This window comes from Stegostoma tigrinum, chromosome 25 (genome assembly GCF_030684315.1).
Source record: "Stegostoma tigrinum isolate sSteTig4 chromosome 25, sSteTig4.hap1, whole genome shotgun sequence".
NCBI classification, from domain to species: Eukaryota; Metazoa; Chordata; class Chondrichthyes; order Orectolobiformes; family Stegostomatidae; genus Stegostoma; species Stegostoma tigrinum.
Genome location: NC_081378.1, coordinates 28,111,089 through 28,137,802, shown reverse-complemented (window position 1 = coordinate 28,137,802; position 26,714 = coordinate 28,111,089). Strand labels below are relative to the sequence as shown.

The 26,714-nt window shown below is 41.1% G+C and overlaps 1 protein-coding gene across 10 annotated transcripts; it reads right to left on the bottom strand.

Annotated features, from left to right (window-relative positions):
- Positions 1-361: 361 nt before the first annotated feature.
- mlc1 (modulator of VRAC current 1) lies at positions 362-26,268 on the bottom strand. Of its 10 annotated transcripts, none has more exons than XM_048554359.2 (11): positions 25,880-26,268; positions 25,356-25,445; positions 21,084-21,137; positions 20,891-20,992; positions 14,640-14,741; positions 14,227-14,298; positions 11,297-11,413; positions 8,245-8,301; positions 6,347-6,469; positions 4,140-4,304; positions 362-1,083 (listed from the first exon to the last, which is right to left on the bottom strand). In XM_048554359.2, the coding sequence occupies exons 1-11, from the start codon at positions 26,057-26,059 to the stop codon at positions 877-879; spliced, it is 1,269 nt and encodes a 422-aa protein (XP_048410316.1). In that variant the 5' UTR covers positions 26,060-26,268; the 3' UTR covers positions 362-876. The 10 variants fall into 10 exon arrangements, with proteins under 10 accessions (XP_048410316.1, XP_048410315.1, XP_048410322.1 ...); XM_048554358.2 differs by having other exon boundaries at positions 4,140-4,307; positions 25,880-26,266; XM_048554365.2 differs by having other exon boundaries at positions 4,140-4,307; positions 25,356-25,414; positions 25,880-26,025.
- Positions 26,269-26,714: the final 446 nt, after the last annotated feature.

The window sequence follows — 26,714 nt, the reverse complement described above, 5'->3', positions numbered from 1 at the left end:
ACAGATGAATCTGCTCATGGACCACTCTCCAGTGATAGTTCACTCATTCTTGATGTTTTAAACCATTAAGAATAAAAGGACTGCCCCACTCCCTCTGATTGCCAACACTAACCAAATTAGGACATGGGCAGCATTATACCGGATTCATATGAGCTTTCAGCAATGTCAATGTTTTACTTATATGTGGGCATGCTGCTGACTCTGGTGTCTGCTGTAGTGTTATAGTTTTCAATCAATAACTTGCTGATTCTGGGTGGTTTGAATCACCCCTAGATCACCAGTTCTAGACACTGGACTTATTTAGGGAATGTGAAATGAAGATGGCAGCAGACAGGTATTTCAGAGGCAAAAGAATCTCTGTGTTTATTTATATACAAAAAGGTAAGTAAAGGTAAATGCAACAAATAGTGATATTAACACTATCAATTTTACAGAGGGCAGCAATTAAAAGCACTGATAAAATAAACACACATTTAACACTATTAGAACATAAACAGCAGTTTTACTCACAGAAACTTTAATTAGGCTTCCTATCCTTGGGGTTCCCTGCACTGTCACAACCCACCTTCCCCCTCCCTGCTCGCTAGGCTGGAAACTTTAGGGTCTTGGGAGTTTAGGGCTCACCAGTAGGGGAACAATGCTATTGAAGTACAGCTGTGTGTTACAACTTGCTGTAACTGGTGCCTTGATGAAAACTTTGGACTGTGTAGGCCTTCACTCTGGGTTGAGTCCGCTGGCACGGTGGAACCCGTATTGGATTTAACAGGTGTCTATGTGGTTTTACTTACTGTCTGGTGGCTTGACGGGCTGGTTTTCACCTCACTTTGTGTTTGAGGCCTGGTAGAATCGATCAGATAGGTTGGGTTTCAGAGTTTGTCAGTTCTTACATATGCTTGTCATATTTGGTTGCTGTTGGCTCCACTGACTCAGAACAAGCCTCGGATTGAAGTTTTCAGAATTGCTGTCGGGATCCCCCTTCTGGAGATAGCTCTTAGAAATAGCCGCTGGAATCCATCTTGTGGGGGAATTACTGTTTGGAACACCTCCTGGACTATAGCTGGGGAGTAGCTGCGAGATCAGAGCCTGCAATTAAACTGAATGTGAGACTCTTCACACCAAATCTGTGTGCTTGCCATTGTGTTACTGCAGCCCTGTTTGAAGTCAATTGACTTCTTGATATTTATGAATGTGAATGGAGTTGGATTGAAGTTGAGTGTCCAATATCTCTGTGGATGAATATTGATTGATGTTCCTTATCTCTGTGGGACACATACTGTTTCTGACCAGCCCGAGGTGTAAAAGAGATAACAAGGTGTAGAGCTGGATGAACACAGCAGGCCAAGCAGCATCAGAGGAGCAGAAAAGCTAATGTTTCGGGCCTAGGCCCAGGTGTAAAAGTTAGTTTCAGTCCAGAGTGTTAGATTTACTTCATTGTTCTCTTAGAACAGAGGTATAAATTGGAATTCCAGGCTGAACAATGGTTCCAGGCAGGCATCTCCATGTCTGAGAGATGGTAGGATCTAGGCCTGAGACGTTAGCTTTCCAGCTCCTCTGATGCTGCTTGGACTGCTGTATTCATCCAGCTCTATACCTTGGTATCTCCATGTCTGTGTATTTTTCCCACAGCTTAGCCCACCTGTCCCTTTACTTATAAAATTTTTGAAAAATCCAGGGCTTTGGTCCAGTATTTTAGGTAATGGGGATTTTTGCTCACTCCCACACTGGAGTGGAGTGCAGGGCTGGGTGGTATTGTGTTGGGTTGGTGAGCCACTCTCCCTCCATCCCATGCTCTCTCCTACCCAAAACACACCCAGTGGGGCACATAGTATCCAGTTCATAATATTTTTCAAATTTATGTAACATACTATCAGCATTAAATGATCCTAAGCTCCCAACAATATTGGAAGATCAGGGCACTAAAGAGCAGTACATTAACAGAATTGGGTAGAAATAGAAAACTGTATGTGTTCAGTAACCTATTTTAGGAATTTTTTTTCACTCATGAAATGTGGGCAGTACAGGCTAGGACAACATTTATTGCCCACCTCTAATTATCCTTGAGAAAGTTGTAGTCAGCTGCATTCTTGAACCACTGCAGTTCATGGTAGGTAGGTACACCAATAGTGTTCTTACCATGCGATGCAAACATAAGCATTATCAGTTATACTCAGAATTTGTTCTTCTGCATTTGAATCACACTCTGTCTCATCACTTACATACTCAGTTCCACTCACACCTTCAGTAGTACGATAAAGTCTTTGATCCAACATTCCCTGACTACAATGACAAATTTGCACCCTTTGCGATTGGTGACAAACTGGAACACGCACAACCTCTAAGACGCAAGTGTTACCTTCCCCAGTATGGCAGAGATAAACCTATTTTGTTGTAACAGAAGTTTGATAGCTTGAAGGCTCTGGAGCTTTTTCTCATCTAAAGTCACAGTAGAATGCCTAAATCCATCATTTGCTGTGAAGAAATTAAAACGGTGGGAGGTGCTGTGGTTAGATTTATCACAGTATGCAATGTTGGGCCCTACAGTAATCCACAGCTTCACTCACACAAATGTTGATTTAATCTTAGGAAATCTTTCCCAGTGGAAACACATCATTACGATAGATCTGACCGACATTTGCTGCAGATTCCAGTAGGGTGATCTTACATAGAGTACTGTGGAATGGTCACACCTTCCGGAGACGGTCATGTATACACTACATCTGCAATGGACATACCATCTCCAAAGTAATGTTCCAGTGTCTCCAAGCTCGCAGATGGCCCCTACTGTGGTGGCAACAGTCCTGAAGACCTTCATAATTGGTAATGTGCACTACATACTCTCTCATGATCTGTCATATTTTCTGTTCCTCCCAATTGTTATCTAACTTAAAATCAGATCTATTCTAAGATAACCCACATCCATGGTCATGAACTCTAATGACTGTAATGAAAGAATACACGGTCAAATAGACCCATAATTTGCCACCAGCGGCAAACAAATAACGCTAAGAAATCCTTGTTCTTGCACTTACACAGAGGTTTTATGTGAGATTTTGATCTGGAATTAGCAGAAATACAAAACAACAGTGTCCCATTTGGAGAATCTGAATCCTGTGTGCATGTAATTACCATCAACAAATTGAAGACATCTCATTCTATCTTCACTTCCTAATCAGTCAGAATAACTATACTAACTAGACTCTTATACTTCAAAAAGATGGCTCAACACAAACTTCTAAATGTTAGCTTGCCGATGACAGCCACATCTCACAAGAAGTAACACTTTGTAAAACACAAGACAGTTACAAATTAATCTAATATATTACATCCTATTTTATGTTGCTGTCAAACCTTATTATTTATTTTATGCTCCAATAAACAAAAACTCATGCTTACTAATGTTTATTCAAACTTCTGTAATTGATATAACTTATTTATTTCCGGTTGTTCTAGTACACAATTCAAAAGAATTCTATAAAAGAACAGTAGTTTCAGTATCAATAACGCAATGTGATGGCACATGCTAATACATGAAATGTTAATTTATAAGAAAAACAGTTGTTAAAGTTACTGATTCATTTGTTAATATTGTTAATTTCGTTAATGAAATTATTTACACTGTTTACCCAAACTTTAATAATGTGCAGATTTCTAAATTGACCAACTGATAAATAAATGTACATATCAGGTGCTGATGCTATTATTTGAAGGCAGATCCAGGAAAGTTCTTGTTACTGCACCATCTGTACCATGACAGCTTTCCATGCCTTGTCTTTGTCAAAGTCCTTTGTAGGGGCTTTAGGTATCTAGGTAAGGAATAGTTATTTCAATCCAGTTGTAATGTTAATTAGTTAGTGAACACAGAAACTGACAAGATGACTTTAATATTTAACTTAGTTTCAACTCATGAAGTAAATAAAGTAAGCTTTCTCTTAATCACAAAATTACCAATCAATATTTCACTCAAAAAAAAGTTCAGGAAAGAAACTGTAACTGAATATTAGGGGAACAAGCTGCAGTATATTTCTTTGTTCCAGTATTTAACAAACTATGATTTTCCTTCATGAGCATGCAGGCAGGCAAAGAAGTGGAAAACTCTAGACTTGGTTTATAACTATTTACTTGCTCATTTTTATACTTGCCTCCATTGTCTTACAGTTTTCCCTTTGGAGGCCTGAGATATTCCATGTTGAATCATGATATTTAATGTGAAGCTTGTAACTCATGCAGTGGATGACTGTGGCAAGTGAGAGACTGGACTGAACCAGCAACAAAAGCATCAGAACAAATACCAGTATATCATAAGACTGCTGAAATAAAATTGGAGAGAGTTACACTTCAAAAGAAATTTTAATGTGGGAATTATGCTTCAGAAACCACATTATAGTTTCAGATTAAAATTAAATTTAATGGATAAATACTAGAGTTAAGCATTATTAAACCCAGGATACTCCAAGAAAACATATGGTATAACTCTGTTGTTTTGCTATTAATTCAAATACCAGAAAGAATTCTAAACTTTCAATAGTGTACCAGATCAGGTTTATAATTTATCTAAGTAATCCCCTTCTTAATGAATATTTAAGTTACCATAAAGAAAGTAATTCCCTCATTGGCTCTGCTTGTGTTTTCTACTGAGTGTTGGACAATGGACACCAGATTAAACCCAGTAAATACCAAATTAATTGATCTTAACTGGGGTAGCCTTTAAGTTGCAGAGATATGCATTGACCAGGAATTTTAGTTTCCATTACTGTTGAATGATCGCAGCATGTCTGTGAATATTGAATGAGAACAACATTTGGCTTTCCTGTAATGGTTGCAGTCAAATACCTTGTCAATTCTTTGATAGCTTACCTTTAGATGCCATAGAGCAACCAGTACATGTGCAACATATGCCGAAGATAGAAAGCAATTTCATTAACAAAGTTGTGGGGGGGGGGGGGGGGGGGGAGGGGGGGGGGAGGGGGGCGTGGTGGGGAGGTGGTGAAAGTGTTATTCGAAAAAAAAATGGAACAGTAGCTCCTCAATAGTATTGTGGTTAGTAACCCACCAATCACATGGGAGACCAGGGTTCAATTCCCCAATGGGGAGCCGCTGATGTCTCTGGTTCTGGGGAAAAGGCAGGCAAATTGGTTTGAGAACCATATCAGCAATGATCAAATGGTGCAGCTGGGTCAAATGGCTTAACTTTGGTCCTGTACCTTATGGACTTTAAATGTTAACTTGTGACTTAGAAATATGTGCATTGTTCTAGCTAATGCATAATGTGAGTGATTTGTAGACACTTTCCATTCTTCAAACCGTAGTACCACTTGTGAGTCACTAGTGTAGAAAGAAAGAGACAACCAGAAAGACGACAAGAACAGGGACTAGTGAAATGTCCCCAGATACTTTTTTGTGGCTTGGGTCCCATATCAGCTAAAGAATACATAACACCAGTGCTTCGTCGGAGGCTCACTGATGATGTTACCTAGAATGGTGATGAAACGTCTGAAAACGAACCTTCCAGCTCAGCGAGCAAACTCACATCCAAAGACTACATCAACTTATTCTACTCACAAACCTAGGCAAGGATCTGATCACATTACAATACCGTTATATCTCTATTATAAAAGAAAACACCCATCTCCATTTGTTATCTAAGCACATTTATATCCTGAACATGAGTGCCAAACATTATCAAGTAATTAGCAGGGATGCTTCAATTTGTATGCATCAAGGGTTTAGTCCAGAAGACCAAAATGAATTTAGTCTCATAACATCACCAAGCCTTTCAACTCCCGACTGTTAGTCATATTGAAAACTAAAACCAGAAGTAAGTATCCAGCAACACATTACCCCAATTCCTTGCTTCAGAAACAACATGTTATTGTAAAATGTTAGTGTCCAAGCTAAGTTTACACTTATCTTTACTTCTGGGTCTGCTACTCTAAAGTTTAATATTAATCTCTGTTAGAGATATAATGGCAAATGGCCATAGGAACTGTGCCTATGAAACCAAGAATATTTAAGTGCACATATAAAGGGTAGCAATATCTAAACACTTTGTCCACTTCTCATGTCAGTATGGGAATAACTAAGCAGCAGGTATTAATTTACTTAGCAATGTTCTTGATGTTTATTAATGTGGCTAGAATGAATTGTATTAATAACAACCACCTGTAAATAAAGACATTTTTCCTAAGCTGACATACTTACAAGCAAGATAATAAAATGTGAGGCTGGATGAACACAGCAGGCCAAGCAGCATCTCAGGAGCTGCTTGGCCTGCTGTGTTCATCCAGCCTCACATTTTATTATCTTGGATTCTCCAGCATCTGCAGTTCCCATTATCTCTGATACTTACAAGCAAACTTGTTGAACTTTGTCGAAAGATATCAACAAATTTCATAATGCTGAAGGATAGATATCCACAGGCCGTAAATAGCATTGGAGCTGTGACACTGCTTATAGCAATTAGGACTTCAATCTGAGCAACAACAACAATAAAAAGACTTGTCTGTACTCAGAGAAGATAATATTCACAAATAAAAATCCGATATCGAACTCATATGTGAAGCAAGTTATGCACAGGATATACTTATGTGATATATTTATGGTACAGATCATCACAGTCAAGCAGTTATAACTCATCTTTAACATGTACCTCAATGATCAAAAGTGTCAGAAACTCCAATCTTCAAAGCAGTATATGACTATTGAGATTCATGAGATTAGCATTGTCTTTTTACAAAAGAAGGTATTGTGTAAGATATTAGAATAATTGTTCTGTAAATGGCCAGATCTAAAAATACTGTAATGAACATTAACAGTTGCTCTTTAGAAATTAAACTGCGAAACTTCAAATCACCCTTTTGTTAGTTTAATTAATTTCCATGATTCTTTGTACCAACAAATGGCACTATCAAGATACACGAGTTTTAGAAAGTGAAATAAGCAAACTTACTCGTGCACTGATAAAATTGTACAATTGACATGCAGCATGAGACAGAAGTACTAATGTAACCTCAGTAGCTCACTTTGACTACAGGTTACATTTACAATCCAATCCTCTTGATTGAGTCAGTGAAAGTTTATGATGTTAATACCTGGAATAGGCAGGTTGTCTTATAAGGAAAGGTTATATGGGCTAAACTTGTTTCTGCTGGGATATAGAAGAGTAAGATACAACTTGATTGAAACACATTGAGCAGTTGAGGTATTGACAACAGAAGATGTTTCCTCTTGTGAGGGAAGCTGGAACTAAGCAGTCACTGCATAAAAATTAGTGGTCAGCCATTTAAAACAGATTTGTTTTTTGTAAGCTGGTCATGAGTCTCCAGAATTCTCTTCCTGGAAAGATAGGATAAGTTGTTTTCTTGAATATTTTGGACAAAGTTAAGTAGATTCCTATTTAGCAAGAGGTTGAAATGTTATCAGGGTCAATAAGAATGTGGATCTGAGGTCAAAATCTGATCAGCCACGACCTTATGAGTGTTGGAGCAAGTTTGAGGGGCTGAATGGCCTTCTCCTGCTCCTGTTTCATGGATTTGTATTTTTTTTCCCACAGGCTATAAATGTGAATCAGACTTCTTTTCAAATATTTGACCCTGGAAGACAATATTTAAATTGATGATTTACTCTCAATTAATTTGGCTTGGCAATCTGAGATGTTTGCATCTTTACTAAGACATAGTTCCTGCCATTTGGAAAATAATCTCCATTTATCACTCACAGCCATTCTTTAAATGACAGCAATGCTACTTACTGTACTATAATCTAAAAAATGAACCTTGAAATTAAACAAATAGTAACATAAAAAATTGAGTCTTGGAATGTCCAGAAGCAAATTTAGAACATGAAATATAACAGAATAATTGACCTAGCCAACATATTATCCACCAGGTCAACATCCCAATCCTCCAAATACTCCTAGATTCCTTTAATTGCTTTCCTGATGGCTGCTATTCACTTTCTAAAGGTCTGATCTTGCACCAGCTTCCAGTTATTGTTTGCAAAATTTTATCTCAATGATAATGAGCCCCAAGGCCCAATATGGTCAGTGTCTCAGATCTAACCACACAAGCAAATTTCTAGACCCACTCTGTTGACTCCTCGACCTTGGCTCCTAGCTTATGTTATTTGGTAATTACCACAGCATGCACTGCGTTGCAGCTGACAGAGTGTCTTGATTACAAAAGTGATCTCATGGAAAAATTGAAGACATGAAATAATAGAAATTAACACATTTGTCAAACTACATACCAAGAACTTGCTGGGATATTCTGCTGCCACATGACTCGCAATAGCACCAGGAAAACACTAGAAGACAAAATGATAGTTAAGAAAGTTATGTTAAATCCTATTTGAAATCTCCTGAAAATGAGAAATTCAGAAATACTGTGCTTGAAACCCATTTATCATACTTTAAAAAGGTGTCAGTTATTAAAAGTGATCAAATATTGAAAGTTGAACTTTCATTGTAAAGCAGTTATTTATTGACAGTGGGAATTGTATGAAGGAGGGGGCCGAACAAGATAACATCATTATTCTTTCATGGAATTCAGTTCATAGGGCTGTTCTTCTCTTTCAATGTGGTATGTAAAACCTTGTCCTTGAAGGAGAAACTTCCTCAGCCAGAGTGTGGTGAATCTATGGAATTCGATGCCACAGAAGGCTGTGGAGGCCAGGTCATTGAGTATATTTAAGACTTAGATTAGATTCCCTACAGTGTGGAAACAGGCCCTTCAGCCCAGCAAATCCACGCCACCCCTTGGAGCATCCCACCCAGACCCATCCCCCTATAACCCACACTACTGGCAATTTAGCATGGCCGATCCACCTCGCTTGCACATCTTCGGACTGTGGGAGAAAACTGGAGCATCCGGAGAAAACCCACACAGACACCGGGAGAATGTACAAACTCCGCACAGACAGTTTCCCAAGGCTGGAATCAAACCCGGCTCCCTGGTGCTGTGAGGTAGCAGTGTTAACCACTGAGCCACCGTGCTGTCCTGGAGATAGATAGATGGGTTCTTAATTATCAAGGGGATTAAGGGTTATGGGAAGAAAACAGGAGAATGGGGTGGGGGAACTTATCAGCCATGATTGAATTTCAGAGGAGATTCAATGAGCCAAATGGCCTAATTTCTGCTCTGATGTCTTATGGTCTTATGGTCCTAAGGGTCTGGAGTGTTTGAGTTGTAAGGATAGGCTGGAGTGTCAGAGGTTGAGGGATGTCATTATCGAGGTTTATAAAATAATGAAGGGCACAGATAAGGTGAACAGCCACTTTCCAAGAATAGGACAGTCTAAAACTAGACAGCATAGGTTTAAGGTGAGAGCAGAAAGATTGAAAAGGGACCTGAGGGGCAAGTTTTTCACACAGTGTGTGGTGCATGTATGGAACGTGCTGCCAGAGGAAGTGTTACACACGGCACAGTTACAACATATAAAAGACATTTGGACACGTACATGACCAGGAGGGATATGGGCCAAATGCAGACAAACAGCACAAGTTCAGTTTAGGACACCTGGTAGGCATGGATGATTTGAACAGAAGGGTCTAGTTCTGTGCTGCATGACTCTATGACTTTTTACTTTAGCCAAAGGAGGCATTAGTATAACAGTGATTCATCGAAGCAATGTTCTCTCTTTCTCTCGCTCCACACTGCCCTCCAACCCCACCACACCCGGCACCTTCCCCTGCAACCGCAGGAAATGCTACACTTGCCCCCACACCTCCTCCCTCACCCCCATCCCAGGCCCCAAGATGACTTTCCATATTAAGTAGAGGTTCACCCTCACATCTGCCAATGTGGTATACTGCATCCATTGTACCCGGTGTGGCTTCCTCTCCATTGGGGAAACCAAGCGGAGGCTTGGGGACTGCTTTGCAGAACACCTCCGCTCAGTTCGCAACAAACAACTGCACCTCCCAGTCGCAAACCATTTCCACTCCCCCCTCCCATTCTTTAGATGACATGTCCATCATGGGCCTCCTGCACTGCCACAATGATGCCACCCGAAGGTTGCAGGAACAGCAACTCATATTCCGCTTGTGAACCCTGCAGCCCAATGGTATCAATGTGGACTTCACCAGCTTCAAAATTTCCCCTCCCCCCACCGCATCCCAAAACAGCCCAGTTCATCCCCTCCCCCCACTGCACCACACAACCAGCCCAGCTCTTCCCCTCCACCCACTGCATCCCAAAACCAGTCCAACCTGTCTCTGCTTCCCTAACCTGTTCTTCCTCTCACACATCCCTTCCTCCCACCTCAAGCCGCACCTCCATCTCCTACCTACTAACCTCATCCCACCTCCTTGACCTGCCCGTCCTCCCTGGACTGACCTATCCCCTCCCCACCTCCCCACCTATACTCTCCTCTCCACCTATCTTCTTTTCTCTCCATCTTCGGTCCGCCTCCCCCTCTCTCCCTATTTATTCCAGAACCCTCACCCCATCCCCATCTCTGATGAAGGGTCTAGGCCCGAAACATCAGCTTTTGTGCTCCTGAGATGCTGCTGGGCCTGCTGTGTTCATCCAGCCTCACATTTTATTGTCTTGGATTCTCCAGCATCTGCAGTTCCCATTATCACTAGAAAGAAAGACTTCCCTTATGGAGCAATCTAGAAAGAGACGTCAGTTTTATGGGAAAGGATGGCAGCTTTAACATAGAAATGAAAAGGAATCATTTCTCTCAAAGGGTCAGGCATCTGTGGAATTTACTACCCCAGAGTTCACGGGACACTGAATGTATTTCAGAAGAAATGGAATTTTGTAAATTACAAAAGAGTTAAAGGATTAGCGGGAGCAGGCAGGAAAGTGGAGTCGAGGCCAAGATGAGATCAGCCATGATCATATTAAACAGCAGAGCAGGCTCAAGGAATTGAATTGCCTACTCCTGCTTCAAGTTCTTCTTGTCTGATCCTACATAATTGTGCCCACTTCAAATTAGTGACACACTGAGACCAATTTGAAAAGAGTTAAGTGATCCTTTCGAATAAAAATCCTATTACCTCACTTCCCACAAAATGTGAATGATGCTCTTCCATATAAATAAGTTAATAGAATCATAAAGTTAATAGAAAAGGTCAGCAAAATAAATACCTAAACTAATCCATTCAGCAGAAGGAAAAGTTTTGACTAGTGAAAATCTGAGTGAGTTGCTACATCTTACTTTTTTTTAATTGGCTAGATTTAAAACAAAAGCTTTGTTTATTCAGAATCATATCCAAGTTTTGCAATAACAAGTGGAGTTGATTATGACAATGCAAATTTACTACAAAATATTGTTAAATTTTACATTCACTTACTGCAGCCAAAATCCAAAAGAATGTCACAGATAAGTAAGGTCCTGGAACCAGAGCACCCATGTTCAGGGCAATAATTCCACCAAAAACTGCACAAATTGCCACAATAACTTCAACTACCTGCAAACATTCAAAACAAGTATAACATAGTTTTCATAGTTTATGTATGATTTGACTGAACACTGGTTCAATAGTTTTTAAAGAGTACCATACAATTTTACCAAGCTAGCTGCAGCTGAAGTCGGAAAGCTTTGAATGCTACTAAAATGTCAGTGAAATATTGTATAAACAATTCATAACTGTTTCTTATGTGTGTTACGTTGTTCACGTATTAGTTTAAAAAGCATCTTAGAACTGGTGTCAGAGATTAGTAATGATCAAATAATTTATCCATAAACTCCCTCCAACCGAATATGTACGTCAGACAATTTCCATGCTCAGTTCACCTTTCATAAGTGCATCCAGTTCAAATGAGTTGCATCCTGAGATTAATTTGAAAGAAGTAAATTTTGAATTTTTTACTTGATTATCAGCTCAATTTGCAAAATTTCTCTTATGCATAAAATGCAAGACACTAATATTAATCTGGTAAATGTATCATCAAATTGTTAAATGATTTAAGGAGGTAGCGTAGTCATGATCTAAATCAACCAATATCACAAATTTGATGGTTAGAAAGATCAAGGATAGGAAGAGTATGATAGGCTATCAGTACACAAATGAGTGATTTTAAACTTTCAGAAAGTTCAAAGCAGTGGACTCAAGTGCACCTTCTTCAAATTTCTGAAGTCACTTGTAAAAAAAGTGAAGATCAAGGAGGAACAATAACCAAGATGAAAGGTTATCAGCTTTCCAAATTCTGCTTTCTAATAGTAGTCTACAATGCACCATATGTATCATATGGTGGGGCGGGGTGGGAAGGGAGTTTTAACACAGGGTTTGATTGTGAGTGTACAGTTAAGTTACCTAAACATGTGCCAGAAAGCCAGCTCCAGATGGCCTTTATTCAGGTGCGACAAGGGGCAGACAGCTAACCCACCAACAGGAAGTGGGCTGGTATTTTAACCAGGTCAATATAGTTTTCCAGGTTTAACAGTGGCTGGCTCCTTGTCTCAGGTCTCAGGAAACCAGTCAGATGCAGCAAGACAAGGGGAGTCAGGAGTGCAGCAGGATGCAAGGTCCTTTAATCAGGGGCTGAATCCCTTCGAATGAGAACTCCAAAATGGGTGCTGTCATTCTACCCATCTGGCAACTGCATTATTTGTTCAAAAACAGAAGCTGCTGGGAAAGCTCAGCAGGTTTGGTAGCATCTGTGATGAAAGAATCAGTTAGCATTTCAGGTCTGGAGACCCTTCCTCAGAACTTGGGTTAGTTGTTCCTTTCGAGTCCTCCAATGGTATCAGGGCAGGAAGGCCATCTATGAATCTCTGGTTCAGAATTAACTGGAGGGGAGGCAGGAAGGCAGTGGTAAGCCCATCAGGCACCCTCCCATCTAATAAAAGGCTCCCTAACTACAAACCAGCCTCAGGCTGGGGCATTAAAATCCAGTCACAGCTTCCAGTTGTGATTGAGACTAGAACATGGGGTCATTCATGTAAGATAGGCACTTAGAGCAACAAAAAATTAGGAGGAATCATTTTATAAAGAACGTGATAAGAATGTGAAACACCATTCAAACTTGAGCTGAATTTTAAGCTGGCAGGCCCTTCAATTTTAAAGTTGGCTGTGAGGCTCACTTCCATTTGGAAAGGTCACCCCATAGCCATTTTATAGCCATCAGGTACTCTTTGGCCATTGGAGAAGAAGCACCACCTCTGAGAGCTGCCAATATTTCAAAGGGCCAGAGGCTCATTTGTTCCAGTGTGACACCAGGATAGGTTGCTAGTTCAGGGACTGCACGCAATTCTAAACTGAAAAGCCAATGGAATGGGATTTATAGGTCTTTAAGCCTTTGGTCTTGCAGGACCCAGCAAGGGTTATTGGGGACCTGCATCAACAGTGAAAAATGGTCAGAGTGGGTACCTAAGATGGGCACAGGTCTCCCAAAGAAGACATCAAGCTTTTGCGCTCCTGAGATGCTGCTTGGCCTGCTGTGTTCATCCAGCTTCACACTTTATTATCAATGAGGAGATTGTTTTTTTTCTCCCAGAGAGTGTTGGTCCTTGAATTTCTTCTTCACATCGAATAATGGAAGTTGGGTCATTGATATCTCCAAGGAACAGTTAAACAGATTGAGATCATCAAGGGAGCCAAGAGTTATGGGAGGTAGGTAAGGAAGTGGGTTAGGGTCACAATCAGATCATCCATGATCTAATTGGTTGGTGCAGCTGTCTTGATGGATGAAATGGAAAAAAAGGTATCCTCTTGCTTCAACTTTGGAAGATCTTGTGAGGAGGTGCCTAATGCAGAGCGTAAACACCAATACAGACATGTTGGACCAACTGAATATTTTCTGTGGTGTAGCTTCTATATAATACTATGGTTTAGGAAAGTAAAAACCACAAGTAACCACTCATCATTATGTGTATTTTAATAGTCCTTTGAAAGACTCATAGGTAGAACAAGGAACCATACAGCACAGGAACAGGCCCTTTGGCTCTCCAAGCCTGCGCTGACACATTTTGCCTGGAAGTTTGGAACACTTTGGCTACCCTCATCTTTAGATAAAATCTCAAACTTTTGCTATCTTGCCTCTTTTGCCCTTCCTCCAAAAACCGTGTAACAGCACATGTTCTTGTCACAACTCTACGGTTCTAGTAAGAAATGACATTGCAAGTATGACAAATGAAAATTAATAATTTTGGGGATATAATTGTAGCTCCAGTGACTCATGCCTCATCATCAATTACTTCCAAAATTAAACTTTCCAGATAATTACTGTTAACAAAGCAGTCAATGCTAAACCCTATAGATCTTTTATAATAATTACTTACTGAATATGACTTCAGTGTACGAGATGGGAATTGTATGTGGCACAATAACGCTGTTGCATCATACGACAAGACCTACAGGTACATTTTATAAAAGATGGATCAGCCTAAAATTAAAGTCAAGGTATTTACATAAAATGAAAGTAGCTTGAAACCTCAGAAAGATCATATCTGCAACTCTAGTGCAAAGTAGCATCATTATCCTCTGTTGTAATGTAGACAGCATGCATATATGTACAAAGACAAGAATATAACCGTGAATGGCTTTCAAATATAATGTGTAAGTTAACTCCACATAAAGGTGATAGAATGGTATTTTAAATTTTAATGTTGAACAATAGTGAAAAAGTGAAAGTCTCTACGACATCTTAAATATGTATTTTAGTAACTTGGAAATTTGGAATTGGAATACTTACTTTCTTTCTTCTGCAGCATTCAGTGTCAGATCTTGCCGATAGTATAACCTTACTTGCCGTGAGTATTTCCAGGAGTACAAGCAAAACAAGATTAAAGTTTATCTGTGCAAAAATAAGTTGTAAAATACACACGTGTTTGATTATCAAAGGTAAGTAAAAACCTGTTGCTTTACAGGTTAAGTACATAATAAAGATAGAATAAATACTTAACTAATAAAAGTTTTTATATTTCAAATGATTTGCATCTTCCATGTAAGTTTTAGAAATTGGAATGTAACCTAATTTAACAGGTTCTGGGGAAACCACATGCAGTTCGCACACTGATAAAAATGTTGCAAATCACCAGTAGGATGTCTGCCCTATTTCAATGCTGTACCTGCAGATGAACTTAATGCAGTCAACAAACTCTGCATCACTGACATTCCAAAAGTGATATACTGACTGCAATAATTGGATGGGATTTTTGTGTGTATAGGTTCCATATCGTAAGAATGAAGATCTACCAGATTGACAAGCCTTATCGTTTTCATTTTGCGTTCTCCGAGGTAGAATTAGAATTGGAATTGGAATTAGGATTAACTCTATTGTCACATGTGCTCACACGAGTACAGTAAAAAATTTGCAAGTCAACACTTACAGTACCATCTCAGGCACAAAGGTACCTACGTACTGGTTCTTAAGTACAAATTCTAAGGGGAAAAATTAGAATAATAAAGAAATCAAAAGTCCAGCAACAAATTAGAAAAGTAGAGAAATAAGGGAGCAAGCCTTATCTGGAATGATGCCCTTACATAAAACAGCAGTTATGTTACCATGGTGTCATTAATCTGTCATGTTGATGATGTACACTAAATGAAGAGCAACTTTCAGTAAATGTGAAAATTATTCCGTCTAGCAAACTAGTTTTAACAATATCACCAGTCAAACTGATGGAAAAATACACAGGGAACTGCATATAATAGAAACAAGACGAGGCCATTCTGCCCCTTGAGTGAAATGGTCTTTATCCTGTCCAATGATCTTATTTCCTGATAAATGGACTCAACCAGCAATGCAGTACCAAATAAGCATTACCTGATTGGGTCTTCATACCAAAGGAAATTAATAAATGTCAGACTTCCTAAATTATTCTACACTAGAAATATTTTATAATAATGTTGGGCTTACTTAGCTTCTGCAAAATAGAAGGAATTGTGCTGATTTGCACAGAAATTGGAACAATAGTTTCTTGGCTCAATTGAAATTGCACAGCAATCTTGGATAAAATCTCTGAATGAGTTCTCACAACTATCCTTCTCGAATTTCAAATTAACTGTAACTAGTCTACGTTAAGAGCCCACACCATTCTAAATTTGGATGCCAAAACCATTGCTAGCCACAATGAAACTTTTCACCTCACAAATGTAAAACTTATAGGGCATGAAGTTCACACCCAGTTGCTATGGAATCCAGTCACTCCTTGCGTGAGGAACACACTGCATCAGGCACAGTGCCCTATCCTGGGAGGGGTATTGGCTCGAACATGCTATATGTTTGCCAAAAGTTTCCCATAAGGCCAGATAAAACAACTGTACCAGTTTGATTTGGCACAGGGTTTACAAGTTTGGACCACATTCAAAGTATTCACTTGTCATTCACCCAAAGAACATTCAAAAACTGCAAGTGGGGCCCAACAGCTGGATAGATTTAAGGGAGCAGACAATCAACTTGCAGGTGAGTTCATTTCCATTATTTTCTGCTATTGCAGGTCACTGGAAATAACTTGGAGTGATTTGTGAGATATGGTGGTGGGTTATCTAATTTATCTATGCTCAAAGGGAGGACAGAGGAGTTGCTAAATTGTTCACACAAAAGATACAACAAACATTTGCTTGAATTTAGAGTTTTCCATGCTCTTTGACAATGACAGGAGTCTGTCTGGTAGGCTAGTTCCCACGCAGCCTCATCAGCGTTGTCCTGCCTGCTGCCCCATCAAAGTTCTGCTCTGAGTTCCCTGCAGCAGAATCCATCTGTGACCTCATCCTCCAGGGATCTGGCACACAAATTACCTTTCCCCTAGCCTGGCTAGAGCCCATTTGTGGCCAGTAACTCACCAAATACAAAACCCAACACTATAACAGCTTGCTGCTACCTGCAATCCCACATCTACATACAGATATGCTAGCTCTTGCCAGAGGGAGAGGTGCACTTCAGTAGGTTTATTCCCCAAACCTACCTCCAGCCAGACCTGTTGGCAAAAGCAATGTGTGCTACTGGTCCTATTGTTGTTTGCTTCCATGAAGAAAGAATGCTAAGATAGTCAATAGATAACATAGTCTGATTGTCCCATGCAATCGAATAACCACAGATATACTGCTATATCTACTTGATTAATTATTATAGGAAGTGTGCACTGAATTTTCTATTCCAACCATGAATGTACCTTCTGCACACAACTGTGGAGCTGATCACCAGATAGTTTTGATGCCATATTTTGCAAGAGCAAGTGTAGCATATTGCTGGCACAGTCTGCATTAGTGATAGAGTTGAGTATTTATAAACTTAATGCTGCCTTCATCTTCCTTCGGCTCAGAAGGTGATCACTTTTCCTTTTCATGAGCCACAATGCATCAACTTAGATATGGCTGAGGAGATTAGCTTTCACTATCTATACTTCATAAAAATGTGTTCTACCTTTAGGGGAGGTTATAGCCTAATGATATTATCATCACTAGACTGCTAATACAGAGACCCAAGTAATGTCCTGCAGTCCAGGGTCCAAATCCAAGAATGGTTAAATTTAAGGGCTGTGTGGTGGCTCAGTGGTTAGCACTGCTTCCGCACAGCATGAGGGACCTGGGTTTGATTCCATCCTCAGGCAATTGCGTGGGCTTCCTCTCGGTGCTCTGGTTTTCTCCCCAAGTCCAAAGATGTGCAGGTTTTGTGGATTGGCCAAGCTAAATTGCACATAGTGTCCAAAGATGTGCAGGCCAGGTGGACTAGCCATGAGAAATGCATGGGTGGGTCTGGGTGGAATACTCTTCATAAGGTCAGTTTGGACTCAATGGGCCAAATGGTCTGCTTCCACATTGTACGGATTCCACGACTCTTAAGTTAAAGCCTTCAACAACAATCTCATACAGAGACCTCTGCCACTTGTTGGTTGAGGCTTTTTTAAAGTGAGTGCTATAAATAACAAATACCAAGACGTAAGACAGTGTTCATACATAAAACAGTTTTGGAAAACTGCATGAAAGCCACAAACACAAACATTCTAGGTCCACTGATCTAACAAAGCAATATATGTGATATTATCAGTTATATTGTCAACTCATGATGAAGGACAAGGAAATATGGGAACAACTGTAATCCCAGATACCAAACTGCCGCCCTTCACATTTCCTTCTCTAAATAATCTGCTATGTAATGGAAGGCATATAGCACAAATTGGGGTAAGGCCCTTCACCCCTTTGCTAACCTATGTCCCTGCATGCATCTGCTTGGTCTCTCATAACTCTGTGCCATGCCATGTTCATTTACCTTAATCCTCACAGCCTTCGTACACACAGTGCTACTCTGTGCCCATCTGCCCATCCCCGTGCCGCCAATTGTCCCCATGGCCAAATTATAACTCCTGTGCTAACACAGTTCCATTTCATCTTCCACCCACCACCCTTTGTCCTTACTTCTCCATATCAACTCAACTATTATTCAATGCATGCTACTGAAAAAAAGATTGACTTTATTTCAAATGTGCCTGAAATACATCAAAGAAATGGATTAATACCCATGGTAGAGACAACAGGACTTTTTAAATCAGTCTTAGCTAATAATACACTCATACTTGTGAAACAGAAGGCTGACATGTCAATTCAATTCTCTGCAAGCTTTGGAAAATCAGAGAAATCAGTTCGTCAGAACGGTTCTTCTTCATCTGTTTCCACTACATTTGGGGAAAATGGCATTGACTAACTTGGCTACCTATGCCCAAGCATTTCTGACAGTGCATCTGAACAGTGGACTTTGCTCAGCTTCATTGAGAAGAAGTCTTAGCACTGCTAAACATAAGATCTTTGCAATGTAAGCACTTCCAGAGGATTGATACAGTCTGGTTCCCCCTTTGTTTCCATCTTCAACAGTTATTGCCAAAAAAAATTTGTAGCAATATGCTTTTGCTTTAAAGAATTGCGAACAAAAATTATCCCATTTTATGAAACCAGAAACCTCATTGTGTATCAGAGAATTTATATAAGGAGCATGTGACCCCAAACTTTAGAAATGGCTGCCTGCCTTACAGATTTTGAGTCAATGGGTGCAGGCTTGACTTGGGTGTTGGGTCAGGCAACTTACGAATTCACTGGTACTGCATGCAAAGTTTAAAAATAAAGATTTAAACGGCAAACAGCCCTCCTGCTCTTACCATTCATTTCCTACTGCCATCCATGGCAATCTGTATCTTTGAGATCCCCCCCAAGACCCAGCATACTTCCAGTGTCATTCCATGCTCATCTGCCTATCTCACCTGACCCTTCATACATCTATGCCACCTTAGACCCAATTATGCATCCCACATGGTCCTTCATACCCCTTTGCTAACCATGCATCTGCTTGGCCTCTCATAACTCTGTGCCATGCCATGTTCACTTACCTTATTCCTCAGCCTTCATACACACAGTGCTACTCTGTACCCATCTACCCATCCCCGTGCCCCCAATTGTCCCCATGGCTAAATTATAACTCCTGTGCTAACACAGTTCCATTTCATCTCCCACCTACCACCCCTTGTCCTTACCTCTCCATATCAACTCAACTGTTATCATCAAGACATAAAATAAAGTTACCAGTCAAACGGTAATGTCACTTAAAAAAAACTCTCATCAATTCAAATCAAACATCCAATACAGTGAAATTGCAAGAATGAATACCAGATGAAAACAAACATTTTACTTCAGTGATGATTTATTTAAACAAATACTTCACAACAGTAAGCATCTCTCTTAAGTACTTTATAACCTTAAGTCAATAAACATGTCCATTCAGTAAACATTAATATGCATTAATAGGATCTCATCGTAAAAATGATAATTTGGGAAATCAGTTGTACAGCACAAATCCTATGATGTTTTTATTTAACCAGGTACTGTCAAATACCTTGCAGTTTTGTTTACTTAATTGCACATATGAATGGTGTTCCAACGACAGTCACGAAACCTTGATATACATCCAGGAAAAAGAGCAGCCCATTTTGATTAGCACCCTATCTAATATCCTGAACATTCAATCCCTTCACCATTGATGCATACTGATAACAGAGTGTACCCTTTACAAGATGCTCTGCAACAATTCACCCAGGCTCCTTAGAGAGTCCTTCCAATCAGTGACTTCAGTCAGCAAAAAGAACAAGGGCAGCAGATACATAGAAGCACCACGACTTTCAAGTTCCCCTCCATCCTGACTTGGAAATTTAATCCCCATTCTTTCATTGGTATTGATTCTAAGTCCTGGAACTCCACCACACCTCACCACTGCCCCAGACCCCTCCAACACCCAAAAACACTGTGGGTGTCTGCAGTAGGTCAAGCAGGGAGATACCACCAGCTTTCCAAGGACCTTAAAGATGAGTAATAAATGTTAGCCAAGCCAGCAATGCCTATTTTTCAATACTCAATTGTAGCCAAAGTATTTATATGGCTGGTCCAGTTCAGTTCCTGATCATAAATTCAAAGGCTTTGGGACGCTTGCTAAAAGGTCAACGCTTGTTGTCAAGTTGGACAACTACAAGGGATTCATGTACCATTTATACACAATCTTCTCCACAGCTAACTGTACTGAAGGGCACCCGATCCCCCTCCCCAAAGCATCCCTGACTCCTGCCCTCTGAGGATACTTGATGGCAGTAGGATTCCTGTCCCCACCCTCAAGGTGCCTTCGAACCTTATCTAGAGGAATACCCTGGCTGTCCAGAGAGAAGAAATGCCCTGAAAACAAATCTGCTTTTACCAAGTGTAAACCCTACACTCCAAATTCCACACTCTAGAGTTTACAAAGTCCCATTTTAATCAAATTGTCAGCTGCTTCTAGGAACCACCAATGTGAGTACAACAACCTACTCCCAATTCCACATCCATAAAAATGAGAGGCTGTGTTATTAATTATTAATTAATATCTGATTAGATAGTACTGTCCAATCATTGCCACATGACAATAATTACGTTTCAACAAAAAAATGAGTTAATGAAGCAAGTAATAACATAAAGTAAAAGTAGACTTACATTTAATGCAGCTGGATTGAGGACTAGCTTGCAACCATACCAAATCATACAAGTTGTTGTGATGGCAAACGTTGAGATAAAGAGAAGCTGGTAGTGTGACATCTAAAGAAAATCATTACTTTAAAGTTCTGCAATTGTACTCTTTAAACCAAATGTTCAAACGATAAAATGTAACTCATAATGATGCACCTACTGCATTAACTCTCCTTTTAGCTATGGCAAAACTCACAACTGCTGCAGGAATGCTCTGGGAGGATAAACAAGAAATTTTTTTTAAAAAGACCAAGGCAATAAGTATTAAAATAGTTACATTAGCACTACATTTACAATAAATGCATATTATATGTGGAAGAGGCTTGACCAGAACAAATATTTTGTGCAATACTTGCGAGGAATCCAATCGTTCATTTCCATTATTCTGATAAAAATGTTCTCTATTTAGGAGAGTTTAAAAAAAACTCTTAGCCTCCTCTGTCCAATTCATTCTCTGACTCTCATTCTCCCATCTGAAAGGATTGACTTGAAATGTAAACACAAACCAAAAGATCTGCGGATGCTGTAAATCGGGAACAAAATCAAAAATTGCTGGAAGTATCTATGAAGAAGAAATCAGAGTTAACATTTTGGATCCAGTGACCCTTCCTCAGAACTGATGGTAGCTGGGAAAACGTCAATTTAGACGCAGAAAATAGGGAGGATATTGGGGAAGGATAGGGTAAAGCCCATAGAGAAAAAAGAGCAGTTGGATAGACAAAGGAGTTGTTTACAATCTGGTTAGGAAGGTGACTAATGGGGACTGTTAGTGACTGACAATAGCTAGTGTGTAACGGCAGACTATGTGATAACAAGGCCTGGTGTGTGGGCTACAGGGCTAGGACATGGGAGAGTTTAGGCCCTAAAATTATTGAACTCGATATTGAGTCCTGAGGGCTGCAGGGTCCCCAAGTTGAAAATGAGGTGTTGTTCTTCCAGCTTGTGTTGAGATTCACTGGAACACTGTAGCAAGCCAGAAGCAGAGATGTTGGCCCCTGCGAAGTGGTCACCCAGTCTACGCTTCATTTCCCCAATGTAGAGGAGACCACATGGTGAGCTGTGAATGAAGTAAACTTGATTCTGGGAAGCAAAAGTGAAATGTTGCTTCACCTGGAAGGTCTGTTTGATCCCTTGGATAATGGGGAAAGAGGAGGTAAGTAGGCAGGTATTACAGCTTGTAGGTTACGTGGAACAGTCCCTCTTCCGCACCTACACAGGCCCCAAACCCCACCTCTTCCTGCGTTACATTGATGACTGTATCGGCGCCGCCTCTTGCTCCCCAGAGGGGCTCGAACAGTTCATCCACTTCACCAACACCTTCCACCCCAACCTTCAGTTCACCTGGGCCATCTCCAGCACATCCCTCACCTTCCTGGACCTCTCAGTCTCCATCTCAGGCAACCAGCTTGTAACTGATGTCCATTTCAAGCCCACCGACTCCCACAGCTACCTAGAATACACCTCCTCCCACCCACCCTCCTGCAAAAATTCCATCCCCTATTCCCAATTCCTCCGCCTCCGCCGCATCTGCTCCCACGATAAGACATTCCACTCCCGCACATCCCAGATGTCCAAGTTCTTTAAGGACCGCAACTTTCCCCCCACAGTGATCGAGAACGCCCTTGACCGCGTCTCCCGTATTTCCCGCAACACATCCCTCACACCCCGCCCCCGCCACAACCGCCCCAAGAGGATCCCCCTCGTTCTCACACACCACCCTACCAACCTCTGGATACAACGCATCATCCTCCGACACTTCCGCCATTTACAATCCGACCCCACCATCCAAGACATTTTTCCATCCCCTCCCCTGTCTGCTTTCCGGAGAGACCACTCTCTCCGTGACTCCCTTGTTCGCTCCACACTGCCCTCCAACCCCACCACACCCGGCACCTTCCCCTGCAACCGCAGGAAATGCTACACTTGCCCCCACACCTCCTCCCTCACCCCTATCCCAGGCCCCAAGATGACATTCCACATTAAGCAGCGGTTCACCTGCACATCTGCCAATGTGGTATACTGCATCCATTGTACCCGGTGCGGCTTCCACTACATTGGGGAAACCAAGCGGAGGCTTGGGGACCGCTTTGCAGAACACCTCCGCTCAGTTCGCAACAAACAACTGCACCTCCCAGTCGCAAACCATTTCCACTCCCCCTCCCATTCTTTAGATGACATGTCCATCATGGGCCTCCTGCAGTGCCACAATGATGCCACCCGAAGGTTGCAGGAACAGCAACTCATATTCCGCCTGGGAACCCTGCAGCCATATGGTATCAATGTGGACTTCACCAGTTTCAAAATCTCCCCTTCCCCTACTGCATCCTTCAACCAGCCTAGTTCGTCCCCTCCCCCCACTGCACCACACAACCAGCCCAGCTCTTCCCCCCCACCCACTGCATCCCAAAACCAGTCCAACCTGTCTCTGCCTCCCTAACCGGTTCTTCCTCTCACCCATCCCTTCCTCCCACACCAAGCCGCACCCCCAGCTACCTACTAACCTCATCCCACCTCCTTGACCTGTCCGTTTTCCCTGGACTGACCTATCCCCTCCCTACCTCCCCACCTATACTCTCTCCACCTATCTTCTTTACTCTCCATCTTCGGTCCGCCTCCCCCTCTCTCCCTATTTATTCCAGCTCCCTCTCCCCATTCCCCTCTCTGATGAAGGGTCTAGGCCCAAAACGTCAGCTTTTGTGCTCCTGAGATGCTGCTTGGCCTGCTGTGTTCATCCAGCCTCACATTTGATTATCTCAGAGAAACTCACACGGTCTGGCAACTTCTTTGGGGAAAGTGAAAACAGAGGCCAGTAACCTTTCTTCAGGACTAGGTAGTGCCTGTCCTCTCAGTTCGTTCATCAATGGAGTAACGTGTTTCCTGAAAACGCCAGTCAGAGGGAGAGCAGCGGCATGCGACTACTGACTGCTCCTCCAGAACAGATCCTGCCCTTTGTGTTTTGTTTCGCTTTTCGCCTGACTGGAGTTTTGCAGGGACATGGGATGGTGAGCCAAGTGGGGTGGGGGATGTCGGCGACAAGAGCAAGGGACTAACTCTTAGCCCCCACGATTTCGGGCATCCATGCCTCAGAATGGCACCATTGGAAGTCAGTCCCCTAGCCTACCCCATAGCTGACAAACCAGTAACCACAGTATCCCGGGGCTGATTCTTATTGGAAATCTGCCTATTGGTTTTAGTGGCTTGGGGATCACCGTCACCTAATATAGATGGTGGAACATTTATTGCAATTTTCCGATAGTTTATTAATTTCATTGTGTTTGTAAAGAAGCAACAGTTTAGATTAGATTCCCTACAGTGTGGGCACAGGCCCTTCAGCCCAACAAGTCCACACCGCCCCTTGGAGCATCCCACCCAGACCCATCCCCGTATAACCCACACACCCCTGAACACTATGAGCGATTTAGCATAGCCCGATCCACCTAGCCTGCACAACTTTGAACTGTGGGAGGAAACCGGAGCACCCGGAGAAAACCCACACAGACACGGGGAGAATGTGCATCTCCCCTCCCCCCACTGCATCCCAAAACCAGCCCCGCTCGTCCCAACCTGTTCTTCCTCTCACTTATCCCCTCCTCCCACCTCAAGCCACACCTCCATTTCCTACCTACTAACTTCACACCACCCCCTTGACCTATCCATCCTCCCCAGACTGACCTATCCCCTCCCTACCTCCCCACCCATACTCTCTTCTCCTCTAGCCATCTTCAGTCTGCCTCCACCCCCTCCCTGTTTATTTCAGAACCCTCTCCCCATCCCCCTCTCTGATGAAGGGTCTAGGCCCGAAACGTCAGCTTTTGTGCTCCTGAGATGCTGCTTGGCCTGCTGTGTTCATCCAGCCTCACATTTGATTATCTTGGAATTCTCCAGCATCTGCAGTTCCCATTATCTCAGGTATTACAGCTTCCTGGGGGGAACAGTCCCTGCAGAAGGTGGACAAGGGAGGGGAGTGGAATATGTGTCTGGTAGTGGCATCTTGCTAGTGGTGGCAGAAATGGCATCTGATGATCTTCTGGATGTGGATGCTGGTGGGATGACTTGAAATGTATTTAGAACAGTCTTAACTCAGCTCCTGGTAGTTAATGTGGTAGGATAGGAGAATCTTTTGGCAAGATCACTCAGAGATGTTGTAAGGATGGCAGTAATATGAAATGGAAAAGGAAAATCACAAGAGAGCTTTGTTTTGAAGGTGGACAGAAGAAATGAAATGGACAGAAGAAAATAAACAAAAAATGCTGAGTTTAGCCCATGCTCACCCAAGGGTTAAGTAGTTAAAATTCAAATTTACACAAAATCCTTTCAACTAATTTAGCTTATTGCATTTTTTAAATGTTGTGATAACTGTGTAAATTGTATTATCAACTTCACAGGAGTAAAATAAAACAACTAAATAGAATCACATTGAAAATATCCTTACCGAACCAGCTGCACAACGCAAGTAGTCCATTTCATCAGGAAACACATTTCCCAGATAAACTGAAAAACCAACAGCAATCAGGAGGCAACTCTGTAACACAATATTTTAAAAAAATGTTTTCTATAATGCAATACCACCCTGCTGTAACCTTCATATCATCCTGATACACCCTGATTATAGATTATGTGCTAATTTCAGACATAGACAACACCCTGGTATAGTTTGTAACTCATCTCCCACAAAAACCTTAAATTAAAAATTGCTACAAGATTTGAATTTTTCCTGTATTAAAACTTACCTTTCATTAGTCAACTTATTGTGAATGTTAGTCTCTAATTGTTACTTCTTACATGCTGCTTCAATCAATAAAAAATTCATACATTACTTGTATCTCAATTACAATTTCTTTTCTTGGTAAAGCATACACAAAATGACAAACTTACAAATAAGAATCAATTTGAGGTTTTTAATCAATTGTTCTCTTCTTAGAATTGTTTACATTTGCAAAAAAAAGGCTCATTTACCCCAATCATCAGATTGTAGATCCATCCCCTGCGATGAAAACAAGTATGATGTTTTCTATCTTGCTGAGGCTCACTGGATTTAAAGTCCGCAACGTAATTTCCATTACTCTGTTTTACCTGTTCCAATGTAGATATTTTATCATAGCTAAAATCTTCTTTATAGTTGACTTCTTTTGTCATTTTCCTTTTTGGTACAACAGAAATTTGTTAGTAATAGATATGTGACAGTTTATTTTGAGCAAGTTAAGTAGTTGTCTCAAAGGAAAGCACACTACAACTGTAGAGCAAAAATGCAAGCGACAGCAGTCTCAATGTTGTGCAGTGAGGCACTGTATTCATACAAAAAGCTCCAGAAGATTTTACAGTGCAGTGAGCTTCCTTTGAAAAGTTTGCTCATCAACATTAGCTTTGGGCATAATCCATTCAAGTCCCAAACAAAGCTGCAGCTAAGAAACAGTGAATTAAAGCCAAAGGAGTGGAGTGCATCCTGAATTTAAATGAGCAGAAGAGATTAGAACAGGACCTCCACCGAGTATCTTCTAAACTTCGCGAAAACACAAATGTAATGGAGAAGGAAACCATAGGAGAGAAGAAGAATGTTTATCTATGTTTTGTATACAGTATGTATATCTCCACAATTTGAACATGGATATTTTGCCTGAGAAACATGATTATAGTCATTTTGTGCTGTCTGCGTTGGTTACTAAATGGTCACTCATGCAAAACACATCTTTGTTGAACACTATGGTGATTAATGCCCATACAGAGAAAGACAAAAGCATGGTTTACTTGGGATTTTCTTGCCATTTAGGAAATGTTCTTTTGAATGTTGTTC

What these genes read in the sequence shown, in the direction of transcription:
- mlc1 (XM_048554358.2), bottom strand. Translation starts at nt 26,059, where the DNA reads ATGACAAAAGAAGTCAACTATAAAGAAGATTTTAGCTATGATAAAATA. An exon ending in GTACACTGAAGTCATATTCA is followed by an intron (nt 11,414 to 14,226) that starts GTAAGTAATTAT and finishes GAATGTTTGCAG; the next exon opens with GTAGTTGAAGTTATTGTGGC. An exon ending in TCTTTTGGATTTTGGCTGCA is followed by an intron (nt 8,302 to 11,296) that starts GTAAGTGAATGT and finishes TTTGTCTTCTAG; the next exon opens with TGTTTTCCTGGTGCTATTGC.